The sequence below is a fragment of the Pteronotus mesoamericanus genome, unplaced genomic scaffold (genome assembly GCF_021234165.1).
Source record: "Pteronotus mesoamericanus isolate MK-2021 breed Mesoamerican mustached bat unplaced genomic scaffold, CSHL_Meso_final contig_230, whole genome shotgun sequence".
Lineage (NCBI taxonomy): Eukaryota > Metazoa > Chordata > Mammalia > Chiroptera > Mormoopidae > Pteronotus > Pteronotus mesoamericanus.
Window position 1 is genome coordinate 2,811,865 of NW_026555096.1, and position 19,687 is coordinate 2,831,551.

Here is a 19,687-nt window from a genome sequence, read left to right on the forward strand (position 1 = left end):
GCATCTCTTGGCTCCTCCTCCAGTGTGACAGATATCTGGGCTGCCACCAGGGCCTGGAGCTTGGGAGCAGGGCCCTGCTTCCAGCTTCTCCCAGCCCATTCCACTTCCCTGGCTTTGCACTCCTCCATCAGTGGAAGAGTTGTGCCTTGAGCTGACTCAGTGCCCAGGATGCTTCCTGCCCCTTGTCCAACCAGCACTTCTATCCATCATCCCCTAACAGTATCCCTAAAGGATAGGGACGGTAAGTTCTGTCCAGGCCTGGCCACTCAAGGGCTCCTGGTTTCCCCCTGCCTCCACCAGGGGTGGGAGGAAAGTTGGGTGCACACTGGGATCTCTGAATGTAGGCTGTCGTGGCCCCTCCTACATCTCCCTGGACCTGCTCAGCTCACTGTCACCCACCCCAGGAATACCACCAGCACAGAAAACCTTCACGTTCAATTCTTCCTCAGAGTAGAACCCCAGAGTATTTTTTAACTATGTTCATTCTTTGTCTTGTTTAAACCCATATGTGATAAAATGAACAGAGCTTAAGTGTGGGCATGATGCTCTAAAACACAGACCCTGGGGCCTCACCGACACTGTTGGGCTGTGGCTTGTTAGCCTCCTTGGGCCAGGGTCACATCTGTTGGGCATGAGCCCACCTCAGAGCTCCACTCCTCTTGTCTTGTCACCCCAGAGTGGTTTTCCTGACTGAGGAATGTAGTCCGGACAGCCACCCCTCTGTCATGAGCAAAGATTTCCCCACAAGACCAATGACAGAGCTCTTCTGGGGCCCCTAGTGACAGTCTCAGTGTGTGTGTGGTGTCCCTAAAGAGCAGGCTGGGAGGCACAGGTGCTTCTCCTCAGCTCCTAGCACAGTCAGATGTGGGGAGGAGAAGTGACAGGCAGAAAGCAGCCACACGACCAGCCAGGATTTGCAGTGACTGCCATGACATTGAGCACTCACTCATCTAAACCCATACAACACTCTTCTGAACTGGAGGCTAAAAATAGTGAAGTAACTTGCTCTATGTCTAACCTGCAGGAATAAGTAAGGGAACAGGATTTGAACCCCCATCTCATCTGACTCCAAAGTCTTTATCACCTCACAGAATTATGTGTGCCACATTCACACATGATCTCTAGTATTCAAGAACTGGCTTGATAGATGAGAAACCCAGGCATGGAGTGCTTGAGCCACACATGAAGATTCTGATGCCACAGGGCCCTGGTATGGTCCACATACTACCACCCCCTCCAGCCTGAAATTTGCAGGGACTTTTAGGAGTTTCGTGTTGCTTCTATATTTGGAGGACTTTTTGGTCTTGTTTGTTTCCTGGATTCTTTGTTTCTATGGCCCAAAGATAAAGGAATATGTCACCCTATCTTGAGATTCTTTTGAACAGAGCTGGCAAGGAAATGGGAAAAGATCCTAATTAGGGGGCAATAACCCCACAGAGAAATTTGGGTTCTTTGCAGTGGCCATGTTCTTTCCACAAGCCCTGTGCATTTGTCAGATGTTTATAGAATCTTCATTAACGGAAAGCTCCCTTAGATAAGAAGCTGGAGTACAGCATCAAGGGCCAGATAAGAACAAGTGGAGGACACTCTGGGATGGTGGGTTGGGGCCTGGGAACTGGCCAGGGTGCTTGGTGCAGAGTGGTCAGAGGGACAATGCAGGCCTGCTCCTCCTGGAATCCTCCCCACGCCCGCTAACACAAGGTGGCCACTGGCTTTTTCCTGTGCAGGGGGAATGTGCTGTCCCACAATGTGCCATGGGGCCCTGTGGGTGGCCCTGCCTTTGTTGTCCCTGCTGGCCTGCTCTGGGCAGGGGAAGCCTCTGGAGAGCAGGGTCCGGATGTTGACCGGGGCCGATGCCCACCGTCTGCTAGGGGGCCCTGAAGGTGAGCAGGCTGGAGGCACCTTCGACCTGAGGATGTTTCTGGAGAACATGAAGGTGGATTTCCTGCGCAGCCTCAACCTGAGTGGGGTGCCTTCCCAGGACAAAACCCAAGCGGAGCCACCACAGTACATGATTGACCTGTACAACAGATACACCACTGATAAGTCTTCCACCCCTGCATCCAACATCGTGCGCAGCTTCAACGTGGAAGGTAGAGTCAGCTCCACCAGGGTACCTGAGGGTTGGGAGGTCTAGGGGGAGGGTGGGACTCTGTGGTCCGCAGCTGCACTGCCTGCTCTGGTAGCCACCGGCCGTATGAGGCTCTTCAAGTTTCAATTTAAGTTAATTACAACGAAATAAAATTAGACTTAGTTCTTCAGTTTTACTAGCTTCTATTCACCCAATAGTCATGTGTGGCTAATGGCTACTCGATAGGCCAGGGCAGATAATAGAGCATTTCCATCATTGCAGAAGGTTCTACCGGACGGCTATGCTCCAGAAGATTCTCCTTCCCCAGACCCAGTACCACAGTTACCTCAGCGGGAGCTGCGGGAATGCTAGCTCGGTTTCCTCCATCTCTTCCTTTTCTCCCCCTTTCCTTACTGTCCCCTTCCTACTTAGAGATGGACAGCTGATTTAGTCTCTAACCTGGTATATTTTTAAACTTTGAGAGAACTCTATCATGAAAAGGTGTAAAAAAATTCAGATAAATTCCTCTGACAGATAAACATTGGGGAATTACTTAATTATTTTCTAAATATAAAATAATTTATATTTTATATTTAGAAAATTTAAATTTTCTAAATTTATATTCCCTGATTTAGGAGAACTAGAAAATTGTAAACACTGACTTGGGGCTTATGTTCACTAGTTCACACAGTGTAAGTAAATTGATTTCATGAGCAGGGAAACAAGGCTTGCAGATGCTGAGGTAACTTGCCCAGGTACCTATTAGTTAATTAATTAAGCAGCTGGATTCTGCTCCAGGCCCACCTGCCTGCACAGTTAAGGCATTTCCTGCTGCTGCAGTCTTCCTCGAAACCACCAGCAGCATAGAGCTGGAGCCCCATGAACTCCTAACAGGCTGTGCTTGGTGCCACAGCAGGCCAGACCTGCAGTGTACGCCCCATCTAAAGGATGCTGTAGTTGCAATGCATGCCCAGTGGTGTCAGATTTTCTGATTGTCTGAAAGAAGAAGAAAAATCTAGATTTTATGTGAACTTGCCTGATATTTAAAACACTGATTTATTATTTTCTTAAAATACAATCTTCCAGCATCTCACCTCTGGCCCACGGGGCATGTCTGTAACCCCTGCTTTAGGGCTTCTTTGACTGGATCTAATTTTGAACCCCATAATCTGGGAGTCCAGCGTTTAGAGTCATCTCAATGACACCTCTCCCCGACCCTTCAGCATTATCCACGCCCTGGATCCCAGCTCTGCCTGTGGCTAGCACTCTTGTAGAGGCCAGGTGTGCTTCCTTTCACAGACTTCACAGGCAGTTTATATGTGGTTCCGGGAGGGAGGGTGTTTGCTTTCAAGATGTCTGACTGCAGTCCCACAGTCATTATCAAGGCAGGCCAGAGTAAGAGCACATTAGATGACTAATGCACTGCTCATAGACATCTCATTAGTCAGATATGCGAAGGCATTTCAGCACCTTCTGCAGGGACTGGAATAGCTGTGAGAGGACCACAGGGAACTGTGTGACAAGCTTCGGGGGCAGTTCATGCACTGGTGGGGAGGAGGGTCTGGAGAGGACACACAAATATTGACTAAGCATCTAGTATGAACCAGTGACAATGTTGGCTGAGTTACATGCACCATCTTATTGAAGCCTCATACCAACCCTGGGAAGCAGGGAAAATGAATCCCATTCTACAGATGAGGAAACTGAGGCACAGAGAGACTCAGGACTTCTCCAAAGTAATAAGCCTAGGAAGGGGCCAAGTCAGGATTGGCACTTTGGTCTTTCAGACACCAAATCCTGCTGGTTTTCATGACAGTGCACAGATTTCCTTCAGCTGGAACATAGTAAGCGCTCACAAAATGGAACTTCTCTTCCCTCTCTGTGACTGAACCATGGTATAATATGAGAGGGAACCCAGAAAAACCTGGAATTTTCTTCTGGCAGACGGGCTTTCCCCACAAGGTGAGTGTTCTAGGAACCCATTTGTATCAGTGTAACAGCTGGTGGTGCTGTGAAATGCTATGTTTGGCTTCAGTGAATTTTTTTGAAGACTCTTTCAATGAGTGCACCTGCCCACACTGAGCTGATTGTTAAGCAATTTTTGAACAAAAGTGGCATGACCCCCATTCCCCACCCTCCCTATTCACCCGATCTGACCCTGAGCAACTCTTTTTTTATTTCCCTGGATTAAATAAGTCCTCAAAGGGAAATGTTTTGCTGTTGTGGAAGAGGTAAAACAAAAAAAGGCAGAAGCACTAAAAGACATCAAAATTGACGAGTTCAAAAACTGTTTTGAGCAGTAGGAAAGAAGTCTCTATAGATGTTGGAGAATACTTTGAAGGTGACTGAAGTTTGAACATATAAGAATAAATATACAATTTTTTCATATATAAAAAAAGTTTTTTGGGTCCCTCCTCATACAGACATGCTAATGGCCATGCATCCGCCAGGAGACGTGGGAAGTCGAGAACTGTATAGCTAAAAGGCAAGTCCCATTTTTGCCTGACATGAAAAAATAGTTGAGGCTAATATTTTTTCTTTAAACATTAAAAAGAATCATTCACTTTCCTTTTGCTCCAAAGTTACAATTACCAATGATTTTTACACCATTTAAATGCTGAGATTTTAAATATTTTCTTAATGCTAGAATTTCACCTTCCCTCCCAGGATCCCTCCTTTAAAATCACACACTGAAGATCAGCTCTCAGAAGATGACAGTTTTATTGCTGTTTTATTTGGTTCTTTTTTTTCTTTACGTGAGCAAATTCACAGAATATGTGTACTTTGGAATGTTTTTTAGAAAGATTTTATTTATTTATTTTTAAAGAGAGGGAGGGAGAAAGAGAAGGAGAGAAAGATCAATGTGCAAGAGAAACATCAATCAATTGCCTCTCGCATGCTCCCTACCGGGCACCTGACCTGCAACCAAGGCATGTGCTCCGACTGGGAATCAAACCGGTGACCTTTTGGTTTGCAGGATGACTCCCAACCCACTGAGGCATACCATCATGGCAGCACTTTGGAAGTTAAGCACCCTAAACCCAGTCCTTACATCTCTAAAAGTGAAATAATAATTAGATCCTTCCAGGGTCAGTGTGAAGAGTCAAGTGAAATATAGTATGCAAAGTCCCAGGGGCAATGCTGGGCATGTAGTAGATGCTCAATAAACACCTGGACCTGTTCACTCCAATGCAAGGCACCTCCTGCCTCTGCTTTTCTTTGGAATACTCTAAATGTACCTTTCAAAAAACTTCTAAATCAAGGGCTTAAGTGAAACCAAATAGAGATTTGACAATGTCATCCCAGATGCCCTCTCATCCTCTCATGATATCATGACTTTGATATCAAAGTCATGAGTCTAAGCTTTGCTATCATGAAATAAGACATTCCCAGCAGATTCCCATCATTGTGTATTTGCATTTCAGATGCTGTCTCTGTGTTTGCCACCGAAGACTTCCCCTTCCAAAAACACATCTTGCTATTTAACATCTCCATTCCCAGGCATGAGCAAATCACCAGAGCAGAGCTTCGACTCTACATATCCTGCCAAGGTCATGAGGACTCTTCTCATGAGCTGAAAGGAAGCATGGCCATTTATGATGTTCTGGATGGAGCAGACATGTGGGATGCTTCTGCAGGAACCAAGACCTTCCTAGTGTCCCAGGACATTTGGGATGAGGGCTGGGAGACTTTTGAGGTCTCCAGTGCTGTAAAGCGGTGGGTCAGGGCAGACTCCACCAAGAGCAAAAATAAACTGGAAGTGACTGTGGAGAATCACAGAAAAGGCTGTGACAAGCTGGACATCAGTGTTCCCCCAGGCTCCAAAAACCTGCCCTTCTTTGTTGTCTTCTCCAATGACCGCAGCAATGGGACCAGGGAGACCAGGCTGGAACTCAGGGAGATGATCAGCCATGAGCAGGAAAGTGTGCTGAAGAAGTCCAACAATGGCCTGGCAGAGGCAGGTGAGAACAAGGATGAAAAGGAGGTTGTGGAAAGCCACATAGCCTCAGGGTCATCATTAACCAGACAGAAGAGGAGTGCTGGGACCAACAACCACTGTCAGAAGACATCCCTGCGGGTGAACTTTGAGGACATTGGCTGGGGCACCTGGATCATTGCGCCCAAGGAGTATGATGCCTATGAGTGCAAAGGTGGCTGCTTCTTCCCCTTGGCTGATGATGTGACCCCAACGAAACACGCCATTGTGCAGACCCTGGTGCATCTCAAGTTCCCCATGAAGGTGGGCAAAGCCTGCTGTGTGCCCACGAAACTCAGCCCTATCTCCATCCTCTATAAGGATGACATGGGGGTTCCCACCCTCAAATACCACTATGAAGGGATGAGCGTGGCAGAGTGTGGATGCAGGTAGTGCCACCTGTGGGTGGGGAAGATCAGGTTCGGGGAGTTGTAATGACATGTCCTGCTTACCCCTGGGCATGGCAGGGACTAAGTTTATCTGCATGCCAACCTGGAAAAGAAAAAAGAACTGTCACTTCTTTGAGGTAAAGGCCTATTCTCCCTTTCATGGCCCACCCCAAGCACATCGCTGGGATTAACTGCAGGGGAAAATGATGGCAAGAGGAGGTAAGGATCTAGAGCAGAGGGAAGCCTGGAAAGGTTGTTGGGGTTGAAAGGGAGATGATGGAAGTGGGACAAGAGGAAAAATAATCCAGAATCAGCAGAACACAGATCAGATGTGAGCCAGAGGAGAATAGACAGATAGGTGATATGAAGACATTTATAAAAATTAGAGTTAAGGGGGTTGGGGCTTATTCCAATAACCTCAGGGAGTGTGGGGAAAAGAAGTGGGCTATGTGCTCTATACCAATCATTTGACATATTCCTGCAACCCAGTGAGATGGCCATTATTATCCCCAATTTATATATGCCAAACCCAAAACTCAGGTCAAGTAGCACCTGTCAATCGCCTTATTCCATCTCACATGTTTCCATACGTCTGCCTGTCTCCAACAGTGCCTCATTGCAGATTAGCAGGTCACCTTGTAACTAAAAATCAATTAGATGTTGGGAGGTGAGGAGTGTAGGACACTGGGCTGAGATGGGCCAGTACCACCAATATGACTGGGCTGCCTATTACAACAAGGGCCTATTCCACCTGCTCAGTGCCTGTGCTGTTTCAGTGGCCAAGTACTTTCTAAGATCACTGTTGAGCCACTGGAAAACTACCCCCTAAACCAACTGCAGGAGGGAGAGAGTGCAGAACAGCAGTCCCTGGGCCACAGCATGCACTGTGCCAGAGTGACTTTGACCCTCTGGCACAGTGCTTATATGGTCAACAGTTCAGATAGAGCCACTGGCTGCCTGTGGACTCAAACTATGTGATGGTTTGAGAGGGACAGACACAGTTTACCCTGAGGGCTGGAGTGGCCTTTGACCGGCATCTCTGCAGTTATTTACTCAGCATAACCAGCCTACCAGTGTGATACACTGTTGGCTTCCATCCACAGGTACTCCACAGAAGACAGGGATCTGAGGAGAACTGAGGTCCCATTGGCTGTAGCCAGCTCTGCCTGAACTTCTGGCTTTCTTGAGTGGTGTACATCTAGGCCCTGTCCTGGGCTTGGGTCCTGGTCAGCCCTCACTGACCCCGAGAGAGGATAACATTTCTATTTCCTCTGTATTTCATTATTTCCTCTCACTCTCAACACACACATGGAATGGGATGGAGTGAGGAAAAGTCTCGAAGTGGTGAATATCCCACTGCATGGCCCTCTGACCACTGGCCAGAGCAGAGCCTATAGGAGGCCTAGAGAGACCTGAGTTATTTCCACCAGTGGAAGCTTCCAGAATATTTAAAAAAAAATTTTGTGCTAAATGTTTACATAGAACCAATGAACACCTTTAACATAAAAATGCAATAAAACATCATTGTTGAATTACTGGAGTTATAGGAAATACTAATCTGGTACGACAATGTTGCTCAATTATAAAGCTGGGTGATGGATATCTTTACATTCTGATGGTATATTTCTATGGCTGCATCAAAGTTTTACTTGGTAATAAAATCAAATGTCTAACCTGTGGCCTTTTGTGCATGTGAGACCTGGGTCTGATGGTCCCTCAGCCCCATACCTGCCCACCTCTTCCTGTAGGTCCTTCTTTCTATGGGTGGGTGAGGGGGAGGGAATGGAGATGAGCTACCATGGGGCAGTAGACATGTTGGAGGTGAGTGAACGTGTCCATATAAGGCCATGTGTGTGGGTGTGCAGGTGTGCATATGAGCGTGAGCATATATATTTGCAAGTGAACAAGGAGAGTTAGCCACTGTGCCATACCTGGCTTCCCCACATGTAAGGGGAGAGGCCCTGGCTCTTGGTGAGAGACACACATCTGGCCTTGTCCTGGGGCCCACACAATTCCACCATCTGTCCTCACTATGACCCTGCTCAGCTGCCCGGCTCCAGCTAAACACCCTCAAGGATATTCCCTGTTCTCAGCCTTCCGGTGACTGCCCGAGCCACCCTACTCCCAGCTTTACAGGCCAACTCCACTTTCTGGGACCTAACTGTAGCATCATCCTCTCTGTCCTTTTCCTGATACTCTCGTTCTAATCTTTCTGGCTCTCAGGAGCACTACAGTGCTTCTCTCTCACAGTTGTCATTGGCCTGTGACAGGAACCTGATAGCCTCTTGTCTTGAGTCTTTTATGGCAGCAAGTCCCCTGGGCACAAGGCCCAAGAGGTTCTGGTCTCTGCTACTCCTGGAGGGCTGAAACAGCCTGTGGCAATGTGCTCTGGCTCTTATTTCACTGCTCTGTTCTTCCATCCATTTCCCCTACTCTGGTTCACCCCAACCAGAGATCAGAGGCAACAGCACCACCCTCTGGACACTGTTCTGCAGCCATTTAGCCCTCTGCCTAATGACCACCATTTTCACTGCTGCATTTGTAGTTTTTCCTAAAGTGTGTTAATTTTTGTCATATCAGGGCAGAAGCATTATCATTATCATGCGTGTAAAGCTGAAGTGCAGCAAAGTATCTAGATGGCAAAATTTATGACTGTCCCATGCCTCTGGTGTGACCTACTCTCTGGGCCAAGGGCAAGGGGAGAGACGGGCTCAGGGATGGAGAGCAGAAGCCACAGGCAGACACAGAAAGATGGTGAGATGGGAGTAGAGTGGAGAGACTGTGAGGACAGACAGAGAGGAAGGCCAGGGGCACCCTGAGCACCAGGCTGGGTTTGGAACTTACAGTGAGTGGCTCAAACAACAACCACATGATAATAGACATTTCTAACTTAACTCTTACAAATGAGGAGGAGATGGAGGCATATGAAGGCCTCACATTTTGCTCAGTGCCGCTAGCCAGGGCCTTGCTGGAGCCCAGTTGTACACTCTCTCTGCTGCACTGGCCTCTGTCCTGAAATCTTCAAGGTCAAGGCCACAGCCACAGTAGCAGGAAGAATCAGAGCTATAGCATGAACCAGATGAACCAGATGGGGCTTATGCTCTCCTGGGCAGGTGCTGCAGTGCTGCATCTCCTAGGCTCTGTCTCTCCTGTCCTGCTTGTATAGGGTCCTCAGCTTAGCCAGCCACCCATATGGCACTGTTTACTGGATAAGGAGGAGAAGAACACTCCCTCTCCCCTTCAGTTAATAATCTGTTAACACAGTCACTAAGTACTGTGGCTTGTATCTCTTTCAGAGTTCTGCCAAAATGAAAGAAATTCCCGGGTCAATGTTTGCTGCAGCCTGCAGTTCTCTAAGCTCAATTTAGGAGTAGCCATGTGAGCTGGGCTCATAAGGTGGGAGTGGGAGGTCACATCTCTCTGAAACCCTTTTTTCCCCCATATACTAGTGTTTTGTTCCATATCCAGCTCATCTGACCATCTCCCTCTGTCCTGGACAGCAGTTTCTTTCCAGAATGTCCCTTAGAATTCTGCTATGCCTGCCAATAGGGCCTCTACATTTGGGCCTGTCTCAGAGGCTCTAGACAGCTCCTATACCATCACTTCAGGTAGTCCTTACAGCAGGAGGAGGAGGAAGCAGAGGGTTGGTGTGGTAGGCATGCTGGCACAAGGCACGTACTGGGGAGGCCAGGGCAATCCCATCTCTGTGGGTGCTCCCTCTGTCCAGACAGCACCTATGGTAGACCCAGGCCTTTAGCTTTGATGGCACTAAGTGACATGAGGTGAGCCAGCAGGGCTGGGCTGGCCTCTTACCCACAAGGGGCCTGTGCTCTGAGGGCTCTATAATGCACACAGCTGTAGATATGTGACCTGGGCAGCTGCACAGGGCTACTTGGTTTCATGTTCTACTGTCACCAACCTGAAATTTATAACAGTTTTGAAAAAGGGTCCTGCATTTTTATTCTGTACTGGGCCCCACAAATGCTGTAGCTGATCCTGAATGCATGTATGTGGTCAGCATCTTGGTTTTCCAAGTCCCAGGGACAATCTGGAGGCCACATCCAACCTCAACATTGACTTGATCCTGGTTAGACTGTGAGTCTGAGCTTTGCTGCTAAGAGCTTGCCCCAGGGTTTGAGCAAGAGGACCACCATGCCTCTCCCCTGTGCATGTTGAGGAGGCCCAGAGGCTTCTTGATTTGTAACCAAAGGTAACAACCCTGTTCATCTCTCAGAGTCTGGCCTATTACATTCATATGGCAGCTCCTTGGTGGGGCGGGGGAGGTGGCTTGAGGGGGTGGAGGCCCGGGTTCCTGGGAAAGTTGGAAACAGCCTGATGTGAGGGTGTCTTGCTTTTTCCAGATTCACCTTGAGGAGGAGCCTGGAGACTATAGGAAGGCAGGCAGTATTACACACAGGGGGACTCACATTCAATCAGGCTGAATAAATTTTTCAGAACTTCTTTCCTGTTCAAATCAAAGCATCCGCCCCAAGCAGAAATCTCACACTGTTGTCCTCAGTTTACCTGAACACTTCTCACAGAGGTGAACACTCTTCACAGAGGAAGGCTAATTTATTAGAGACTGACTGCTCATCAGGAAGATGTCCTTGAGTTGGGGCCAAAGTTTGCTTTTCTGCATCTCCCTCCTGTGAGGTTTCTTCTGACTGAGTGTTCCCTTCCTCCCGGTGAGCCCTGATATACAGGCTGTCTCCATGGGAGCCACAGGGCCTCTGCTGAGGCAGAAATGGCCAGCATGGGCCCATGGGGGTCCAGGGGCCTTCCTCAGACTGGATCCATGTGAACAAAATAAGGGCAACAAAATATTTTTCACAGAAGCCAAATGCAATTTGTGAGGTTTTCTAATATCTCCCCCTTTTTACAAAAAGAATGGCAAGCATAGGTAACAGGCCTTTACAAATAATGTCTATCTTTGGAAAAATAAAATACTGACAACTCTCACTGATTTTCAAAATGATTTTTGATCAATTATCAGTTTATGAAATCCAATGTCCCTGGATCTTCCTAGGTTTGGTCCCCAACCAAACACCTTGGAGTCCTATAGCCAGGTGTGCCTTTCAATGCTAACATTCATGTAAAAGGAACCAGCTCGACTTCTACCCAGGACTTTTCAACCTCTCAGCCAAGCTGCAGCCCTAGTCTCCAGGGTCCAGCCATGTCTTCCTGGTCCTCCTCTTCCCTGCTGTGAGAACCCTTGCCTTTGTACTCCTGCTCCCAGCACCTGCCCACCATAGACACACATATGATGCCCACTTGCTCATTCTTCTGACTTCAACTGTGGCCCTCACTCTCAAATATGATTTGGGACATATTCTATGTGTCCTCACATGGCTAGGCTTGCCCTGCCTCCTACTCAGCCCATGGGACCCATATCAGCCACCCACCTGCCCACCTGACTCCCTGCTGGGGAGAGAAACAGACAGGGCCTACTGTGTCCAAAACTCCAGGAAAGCACACATATCAACCAAATGCAGCAGGCAGGGCCAGCGCCCACAATGACAAGGACAAAAGCTCAAATGGGCAGAAATATAAGCCCAGAGGCATTGAGGTGTCACCACCAGAAGGGACTTGGGGAATGGTTCGTGAGTCCCCAGTCTGTGGTCTCTGAAGCTCAGGATTCAGGCACTTTGTAAGGCCTCAGTGAAGGTGACCGTTAGGAACATTAATCAAAAGAATGCAGGTAAGAAATGGAAGTTTCTTTACAGAGCCTCACAATGATCATACTTTTTGATATAGGAATCCTGACTTTGAGTCACCGTCTTATTTTTTTTTTAATTTATTTTTTATTTATTTTTTATTGAAGTATAGATGGTATACAGTCTTATATTGGATATATTAGTTTCAGGTGTACAATATAGTGATTTAACATTTTCATACCTTACAATGTGATCACCCCACTAGTTCCAGTAATTATATGTCACCATGTAAACTTATCACAATATTATTGATTATATTCCCCTTCCACTTTCACCTATCCCCCCACCCCTTCCCTTCTGGTAACCACACCTTTGGTTTGTTTCTATTAATCTCTTTTGGTTTTGTTTCTTTGTTTTCTTTTGTTTTTAGATGTCACATGTAAGTGAAATGATAGAGCATTTGCCTTTCTCTGTCTGACATATTTCACTTAGCATAATATCCTCTACATCCATCCATATTACCTCAAATGGAAAGATTTCATTCTTTTTATTTCTGTGAAGTGTTTCATTTTGTATATGTATATCATATCTTATTTTTTAATTAATTATGTATTTTTAGAGAGACGGAAGGAGAAAGAGAGGGAGAGAAATATTGATGTGTGAGAGAAACATCTACTGTTTGCCTCTTGCATGCCCCCAACCTGGGATCTGGCCCACAACCCAGGCATGTGCCATGACTGGAAATCAAACCAGAGGTCTTTCAGTTTATGGGACAACATCCAACCCATACCAGCCAGGGTTATATCATATCTTCTTTGTCCATTCCTCTATTGATGAATACCTAGGTTGCTTCCATATATTGGCTATTATAAATAATGCTACAATGTGCATAGGGGTGTATGTATCTTTTAAAATTAGTTTTCCCATTTTCTTTAGGTAAGTACTCAGAAGTAGAATTGCTGGATCATGCCATAGATCTACTTTTATTTTTTTGTGGAATGCCCATACTGTTTCCATAGTGGCAGCACCATTTTGCAAACATAACAGTACACAAGGGTTCCCTTTTCTCCACATTCTTGCCAATATATTTTTTAAAGATTTTATGTATGTATTTATTTATTTATTTAATTTTAGAGAGAGGGGAAGGGAGGAAAAGAGGGAAAGAAACATCAATGTGTGGTTGCCTCTCACATGCCCCCTACTGGGGACCTTACCTGAAACCCAGGCCTGTGCCCTGACTGGGAATTGAACCGCCAACCCTTTGGTTAGCAAGCTGACACTCAATCCACTGAGCCACACCAGCCAGGGTTCTTGCCAGAATATTTCATTTGTCAACTTATTGATACTAGCCATTCTAACTGGTATGAAGTGGTATCTCATTGTGGTTTTGATTTTTATTTCCCTGATGATTAGTGATGTTGAGCATCTTTTCATGTCTATTGGCCATCTGTATGTCCTCTTTGCAGAAATGTCTTTTCATATTCTCTGCTCATTTTCAATTAGGTTATGTTTTTGTTAGTGAGTTGTATGGGTTTCTTGAAAATAATCCAACTCACTATTGCATCAAAAAGAATAAAACACCTAGAAATAAACTTAACCAAGTAGGTGAAAGACTTCTACTCTGGAAACTACAACACACTAAAGAAAGAAATTGAAGAGGACTCAAATAAATGGAAGGCTGTATTGTGCTCATGGATAGTAAGAATTAATATTGTTAAAATGATCACACTGTCCAAAGCAATTTACAGATTCAATGCAATTCCTATCACATACCAATGCCATTCTTCTCAGAACTAGAATAAATAATCCTAAAATCTGTATGGAATCACAAAAGACCCTGAATAGCCAAAGCAATCTTGAGAAAGGAGAACAAAGTTGGAGGTATTATGCTAACTGATATCAAACTATGCTACAAGCTATAATAATCAAAACAGTTTGGCACTGGCACAAAAACAGACATATAGATCAATGAAACAGAATAGAGGGCCTAGAAATAAACCCTCACTTATATGGTCAACTAATCCATGACAAAGGAGGTAAAAATAAACACTGAAATAATGATAATCTTTTCAACAATTGGTGTTAAGAAACCCAGACAGACACATGCCAAAAAAAAAAAAAAGAAAAGAAAAGAAAAGAAAAGAAAGAAAGAAAGAAAGAAACTAGACCACTTTCTTATACCATACACAAAATTAATTAAAAATAAGTTAAAGGCTTAAATGGAAGACCTAAAACCATAAAACTCCTAGAAGAAAACATAGGAAGTAAACTATTTGACATCAGTCTGAGTAATATCTTTTTGGACACATCCTCTCCACAACAGAAACAAAGGAAAAATAAGCAAATGGGATTACATCAAACTAAAAAACTTCAGCATAGCCAAAAAAAAAACCCATCAACAAAACAAAGGTCAGCCCACTGAATGGGAGAATGCATTTACAAATGATATATCCAACAAGGGGTTGATATCCAAAATATGAGTCTCCACCTTAAAATCTATTAAATATGGAGAAATCTTTGAACATTGCTTTGCATAGTGAAAAACAGGACACTAACTTAATGAACTATGATTACTTCTTTTTTTCTCTTCTTTCCTGGGCTTGATTCATGGTTAGAATAGAGAACGTCAGATTTTTCTCCATATGTCGCTAGAGCAACAGCTGAGAGGCAACAGGACACCAGCCTGCCTGCTGAGCTCAGAAAGAAAAACATGACAGAGTGTTTAGTCTCAGGTCATCCCCAGGAAGCCAGATTTTGGTTAAGCTTAAAATGACACAGGTTTTAATTAAAGCAGAGCCAGACCAGGAGTAATAGTCCCCTCACCTACATCTACCCAATGCCCATGGACAGATATGTGGGCACACATGTATATGCACATGCATGGCATAACATACTAAACACATATGCACATCACATCTGCACCCACACGCACATGTGCTCACATGCATGTGTGCTTTTGATTCAAAGATAATCAAAATCATCATGAATCATTGACACATTAGGCAACTTCTGGAGAGGTTGAGAAGATGGCAGAGGAGTGAATGGAAGTCATAAAGGGCCAAAGCATTAATTTTTATTTGCAGCTACATACCTTGGTCTCTGGCAAAGGCAGGGGCAGACTGGGCTAGAGACACCTGAGGAAAAACTGGGGAAGGAGGCTTTGGGGAGAGAACTGAGGCTTTGGCCTGCAGGATCCCAGTGCTGACTCATCCCCCATATGGCAGCAGCCATCTTGCTCAGGCAGACCACTCCCCTGAGTGGCAGCAGTATGAGTGGACACAATAGCCCTGCCCCCAGGAGAGACTCTGCCCCGCCCTGTGGTGCCTAAGACTAACTGCTGAGTGCAGAGTGACTAGATTAACAACTGAAGGAGACAGCCACAGACAGTAGATTCCTGGAAGTCTCTAACAAACTGCCTGAGGTAACACAGGGTCAACAGCTGACATCACCAGAGGCAGATCCCAAAAGAAAAAACAATGGTAAATACTAGAGGCTACCGAGATGAAATGCACTGTGGTCTTCTCCATGACTTGCGATATTTTATTTACTACAGAGCTTTTTAATGTTCATTTTGGGTATATCAAGTTTCTGCATATTAAGTCATTAGATTTTATACTAATAATTTATTCCTCTTTTTCTTATAATAGTCTTAATCTCTTTACAGCTTTATTAATACTGGTTCATTTGCTGTTGATAGTGGGATAGCACGGGGTAGTTATATTTGCAGATGTGGGTTTGTTTTCTGGGCTCTATGGTTTTGTTTTGGCAGTCCCTGCACAAAAACACACAAGATGTGGTGGGCAGAGTGACCCTCAGGCAACTTCTGAAACTACAAAATGGTTCAGAAAAGAGGCCCCTTCTTAGGTGAACTGGAAGGGGCAGAAAGACAGGAAAGGAGGCATCAAGATAGTCTAGTTTATAGTCAGAACCAAAGTATAAGGGAATCAGCCTCCGACAATTTTTTGTGTTCAGCCTTATTCATAATCATGGAAATGATAATGCGATTCCATCATATCCATACTCATTAAATATGCATAAATTAAACTATGAGCTACCATAATAAATGGGTGCTGGCAAGGGGGGAAATGAGCAGTGTTATAGGTGGCTGGAGGGATTGCTGGAGGGATTGCCAGACAGTTTGATCTCCCTGGTCCCAATTCAGCAGCATCAGTTAGAGATGAGAGATCCAGAAACTTCAATCCTTCATATCCACTCTAGCAAGGGCACATGAACAGAGGGGCATACTCATAGATAGCATTGCCACATTGCTTGTAATTGTGAAAAATGGGCAATGGCCTTGCAGTGGGTATGGAGTACCCACCCAGTTCTCCCTTCAGGATTGTATGCCAACAGCTCACATCTTACCTCTCCCTCAAAATTGACCCTAGCTGCCTATAGGGATTAAGTTGCTCAGGTTATGCCTCCTCCCCAGGAACAACCTCTATTCACTGACTGGTTGTGTCGGGTATAAAGGCCTGGTCCTTGGCTTCAATTTGGGATAATTATCAAGGGCCTTCCCTGCTCCAGAGCTCCCATAGAATTGGTAGAGGCCCTTGTTGTAGCTGTATCACACTCAACATCTTCTGTCTAGTTCAATGTCCTCCCCTCTCTGACAGAGCAGCTTCTGGAGCACTGTCTGTGAGCTTTCAATCCTGGCTCAATATGTTCCCCTGGGACCTGTGATGGCCCAGCTACCCATCAGTGGGTGAATGGCTGATGAAAGGGCAGCACATACATTTAGTGGAATAATGTAAAGCAAATAAAAAGTCCTACTGGTCAATGTGTAACAGCATGTCTAGATATCAAAAATATAATGCTGAGTGAAAAAAGTGAGTAGCAGAGAAAACCCACAGTGTTAGTTACATAAGTAAAAACCCACACAAAGTTCACATGTATCTGAGGGATATACTTATATATAAGGAAGCATTTTGTAAAAGTACTAGAAAAATACACAGAAAATAGCAGGAAGGTGAGAAATGTCAAAAAGGCATTTTGCTTTATCTATAAAGGTTTATTTTTCTTATTTATGTAATTTTTTAAAAGCTTTTATTTATTTATTTTTAGAGAGGGGAAGGGAGGGAGAAGGAGGAGAAAAATATCAATGTGTGGTTGCCTCTTGAGCGCCCTCCTACTGGGGACCTGGCCTGCAACCTAGGCATGTATCCTGACTGGGAATCAAGTTGGAAACCCTTTGGTTCACAGGCCAGCACTCAGTCCACTGATGCACATCAGCCAGGGCTCTGTATTTTTTTTTTTTTGAAGAATACATACAGAGAAACAAGAATGGAAGTAAATAAACATGTTGAGAAATTTGGTTTGGGGTGGTTAAAATGTGGGTGAATGTTTTGTTTGGGGTTTAAAGTAATTTTTAGTATATTTTAAATTAAAAACAAGAAAAAACATTCTTCACTCATAGCCTCTGAATGGACAGAGTACTCAGCTGTCAGCCTATAAGCTGGGGCATGCTTGGGTGTGGTTCTATTTATTGGACTCTCACAGACTTGATTTCTCCTGTCTTTAAGGCTTCTAGATCCTGGAAAGCTAGATTCCAGCTTTCCCATAGTGAATATTACACATAGGATAGCCCAAGTTCTGAAGACTAGGCCTTAAAAAGGCCTTCATTTCCTTCATATACATATCAGTTAAAGATGCTTTCAGAGGCTTTATAAAACACTACTCAGTTGCTAGGAAACTTTCTTTTCTCACACAACATGATTCTGAAGGTTGGCAGCTGCCTAGCATCAGTCAAGAGCTAGATGTGAGAATCGGCATCTCAGCAATTCTCTGGCCTGAATTTAGCACATGGTTCTTTCCTCATGGCCACAGAATGGTTGCCTCAGCACAAAACATCACATCCATATTCCCATCAGAAAGAAGGAGAAGGAACACCCACAGAGATGCTCATCTAGAAGTTCCTAGCAGGCTTTTTTTTTAATATCTCATTGACTAGACTGGAGTCTACTGGCCAATCCTAGCTGCAACAGAGGTTTCAAAGGAGAAAAGTCTACTTTCCAATCCTATATGTTAGTAGGGAACCAAGGAAAAGGAGATGGGCATGGTTACTAGGGGCATCAGCCAAGAGAAGTTGTCACAGCATACACACAACTTATCTATGGTCCACATCCAGGCCCATAGCTTTGTCAATCCTCACTTTGTTCCTCCTCTCTTCTCCTGGAATGGAGTGGCCATTGGGCCCTCCCATCTGGTGGGTTACCATATGATGCAACAATTCCACTCCTAGGCATATACTCAAGAAAAATGAAAATGTATTTCCACACAAAAACACTATACATTGTTTATAGCAGCATAATTTGTAATAGCCAAAAGATGGAAACAACTCAAATGCTCATCAACTGAAAAATGGTTAAACAAAATGTGGCATATATATACAATGGAATATTATTCATACATAAAAAAGGATGAAGTACTGGCACATGGTACAACATAGATCAATCTTGAAAACATTATGATAAGTGAAAGAAGCCAGTCACAAAGACCACATGTTATATGATTCCACACATATGAAAGTCCAGAACAGGGAAATCTATAGTGACAGAAAGTAAAGAAGTGACTTCTTAGGGATAGGAGGAAGGGATGGGGGATGGCAGATAGGGGGCAACAGCTAAAGGGTACAGTGTTTCTTTCTGAGGTGATGAAAATATTTTGGTGATGGTTGTGCATTTCTGTGAATATATTAAAAAATTTAATTGTGCACTTCAAATGGGTGAATTGTATGCATTTGAATTATATCTTAATAAAGCTTTTTTTTAAAACAAGGATTATACAAGACCATGTTCATAGAAGTGATATGGTATAAATGAATTACTATTTTTCAAATTCATTCTGCCTTCAAAAGTCATCTGCCTCTATCCCCTGCACCTTTTTCTTCTTGTGATGCTAAGCATCTCCTCCAGTCCCTCCTGATTAGTTACACTCAGAACCTCAAGCCAAGCTGTCCTTCTCAGAGCCAGGCCCAGATTCCCTCAATAGGGAACAGATTTCTCTGCAGAACAAGCTCTCTCTGCAGCTTGGCTCAGGACACACAACCTGAGAATTTCTAGTACAGGAGTCTGTACTCAGCCACCAGAAGCTCATGGGGCTGCTTGACAGAGGAGCACATGCAGGAGGAAGAGGGCTCAGGTGTACTCACTCAAGACTGTCTTGTCTTAGCTCCTGAACCAGCATTCCCACCTCCCAGGATCAGTAGCATAACCTTTGACAAGACAAGTGGAGAAGGCCTTGCCTCCTGGCCCAGTCCCTGCCCTTCTCTGCTCATTACCCCTCTTCTTTATCCCAGAGGCAGTCCTCATATTAAGCCTGCATCCTGGTGAACAGTCCCAGCCTCACTTCCTGGACCTGAGCCATCCCTAGTTCCCAGCCCTCCGGGGTCTGCCACTGTCTGCTCCAAGGCTTCCCAGGTGACCTCTGCTCTTAGATTTCCAAGACTGTGATCCACTAATCCCTCCTACAACTCTTGGTCACCACCCCTCCAACCCATGTCATCCCATCTTATGGCCTGGATTCCCAGGAGGCAGGGGGTAGTGGTTTCACCCCAGCATCCAGCAGACTATATCCCCTGGAGTTATCAAAGATCTGA

The 19,687-nt window shown here is 45.0% G+C and overlaps 2 protein-coding genes across 2 annotated transcripts in view; both read left to right on the forward strand.

The window, feature by feature from the left end:
- Nucleotides 1-1,747: 1,747 nt before the first annotated feature.
- Nucleotides 1,748-7,408, forward strand: GDF2 (growth differentiation factor 2). Its single transcript, XM_054572337.1, has 2 exons — nucleotides 1,748-2,093; nucleotides 5,497-7,408. Exons 1-2 carry the CDS (start codon nucleotides 1,748-1,750, stop codon nucleotides 6,438-6,440), a joined length of 1,290 nt encoding a protein of 429 aa, XP_054428312.1. The 3' UTR covers nucleotides 6,441-7,408.
- An 840-nt stretch (nucleotides 7,409-8,248) lies between these two features.
- Nucleotides 8,249-19,687, forward strand: part of RBP3 (retinol binding protein 3) — a 30,747-nt gene continuing 19,308 nt past the window's right edge. The window contains 1 exon segment of the mRNA XM_054572396.1: nucleotides 8,249-8,257. Within this exon segment, the coding sequence (XP_054428371.1) occupies nucleotides 8,249-8,257 (9 nt within the window).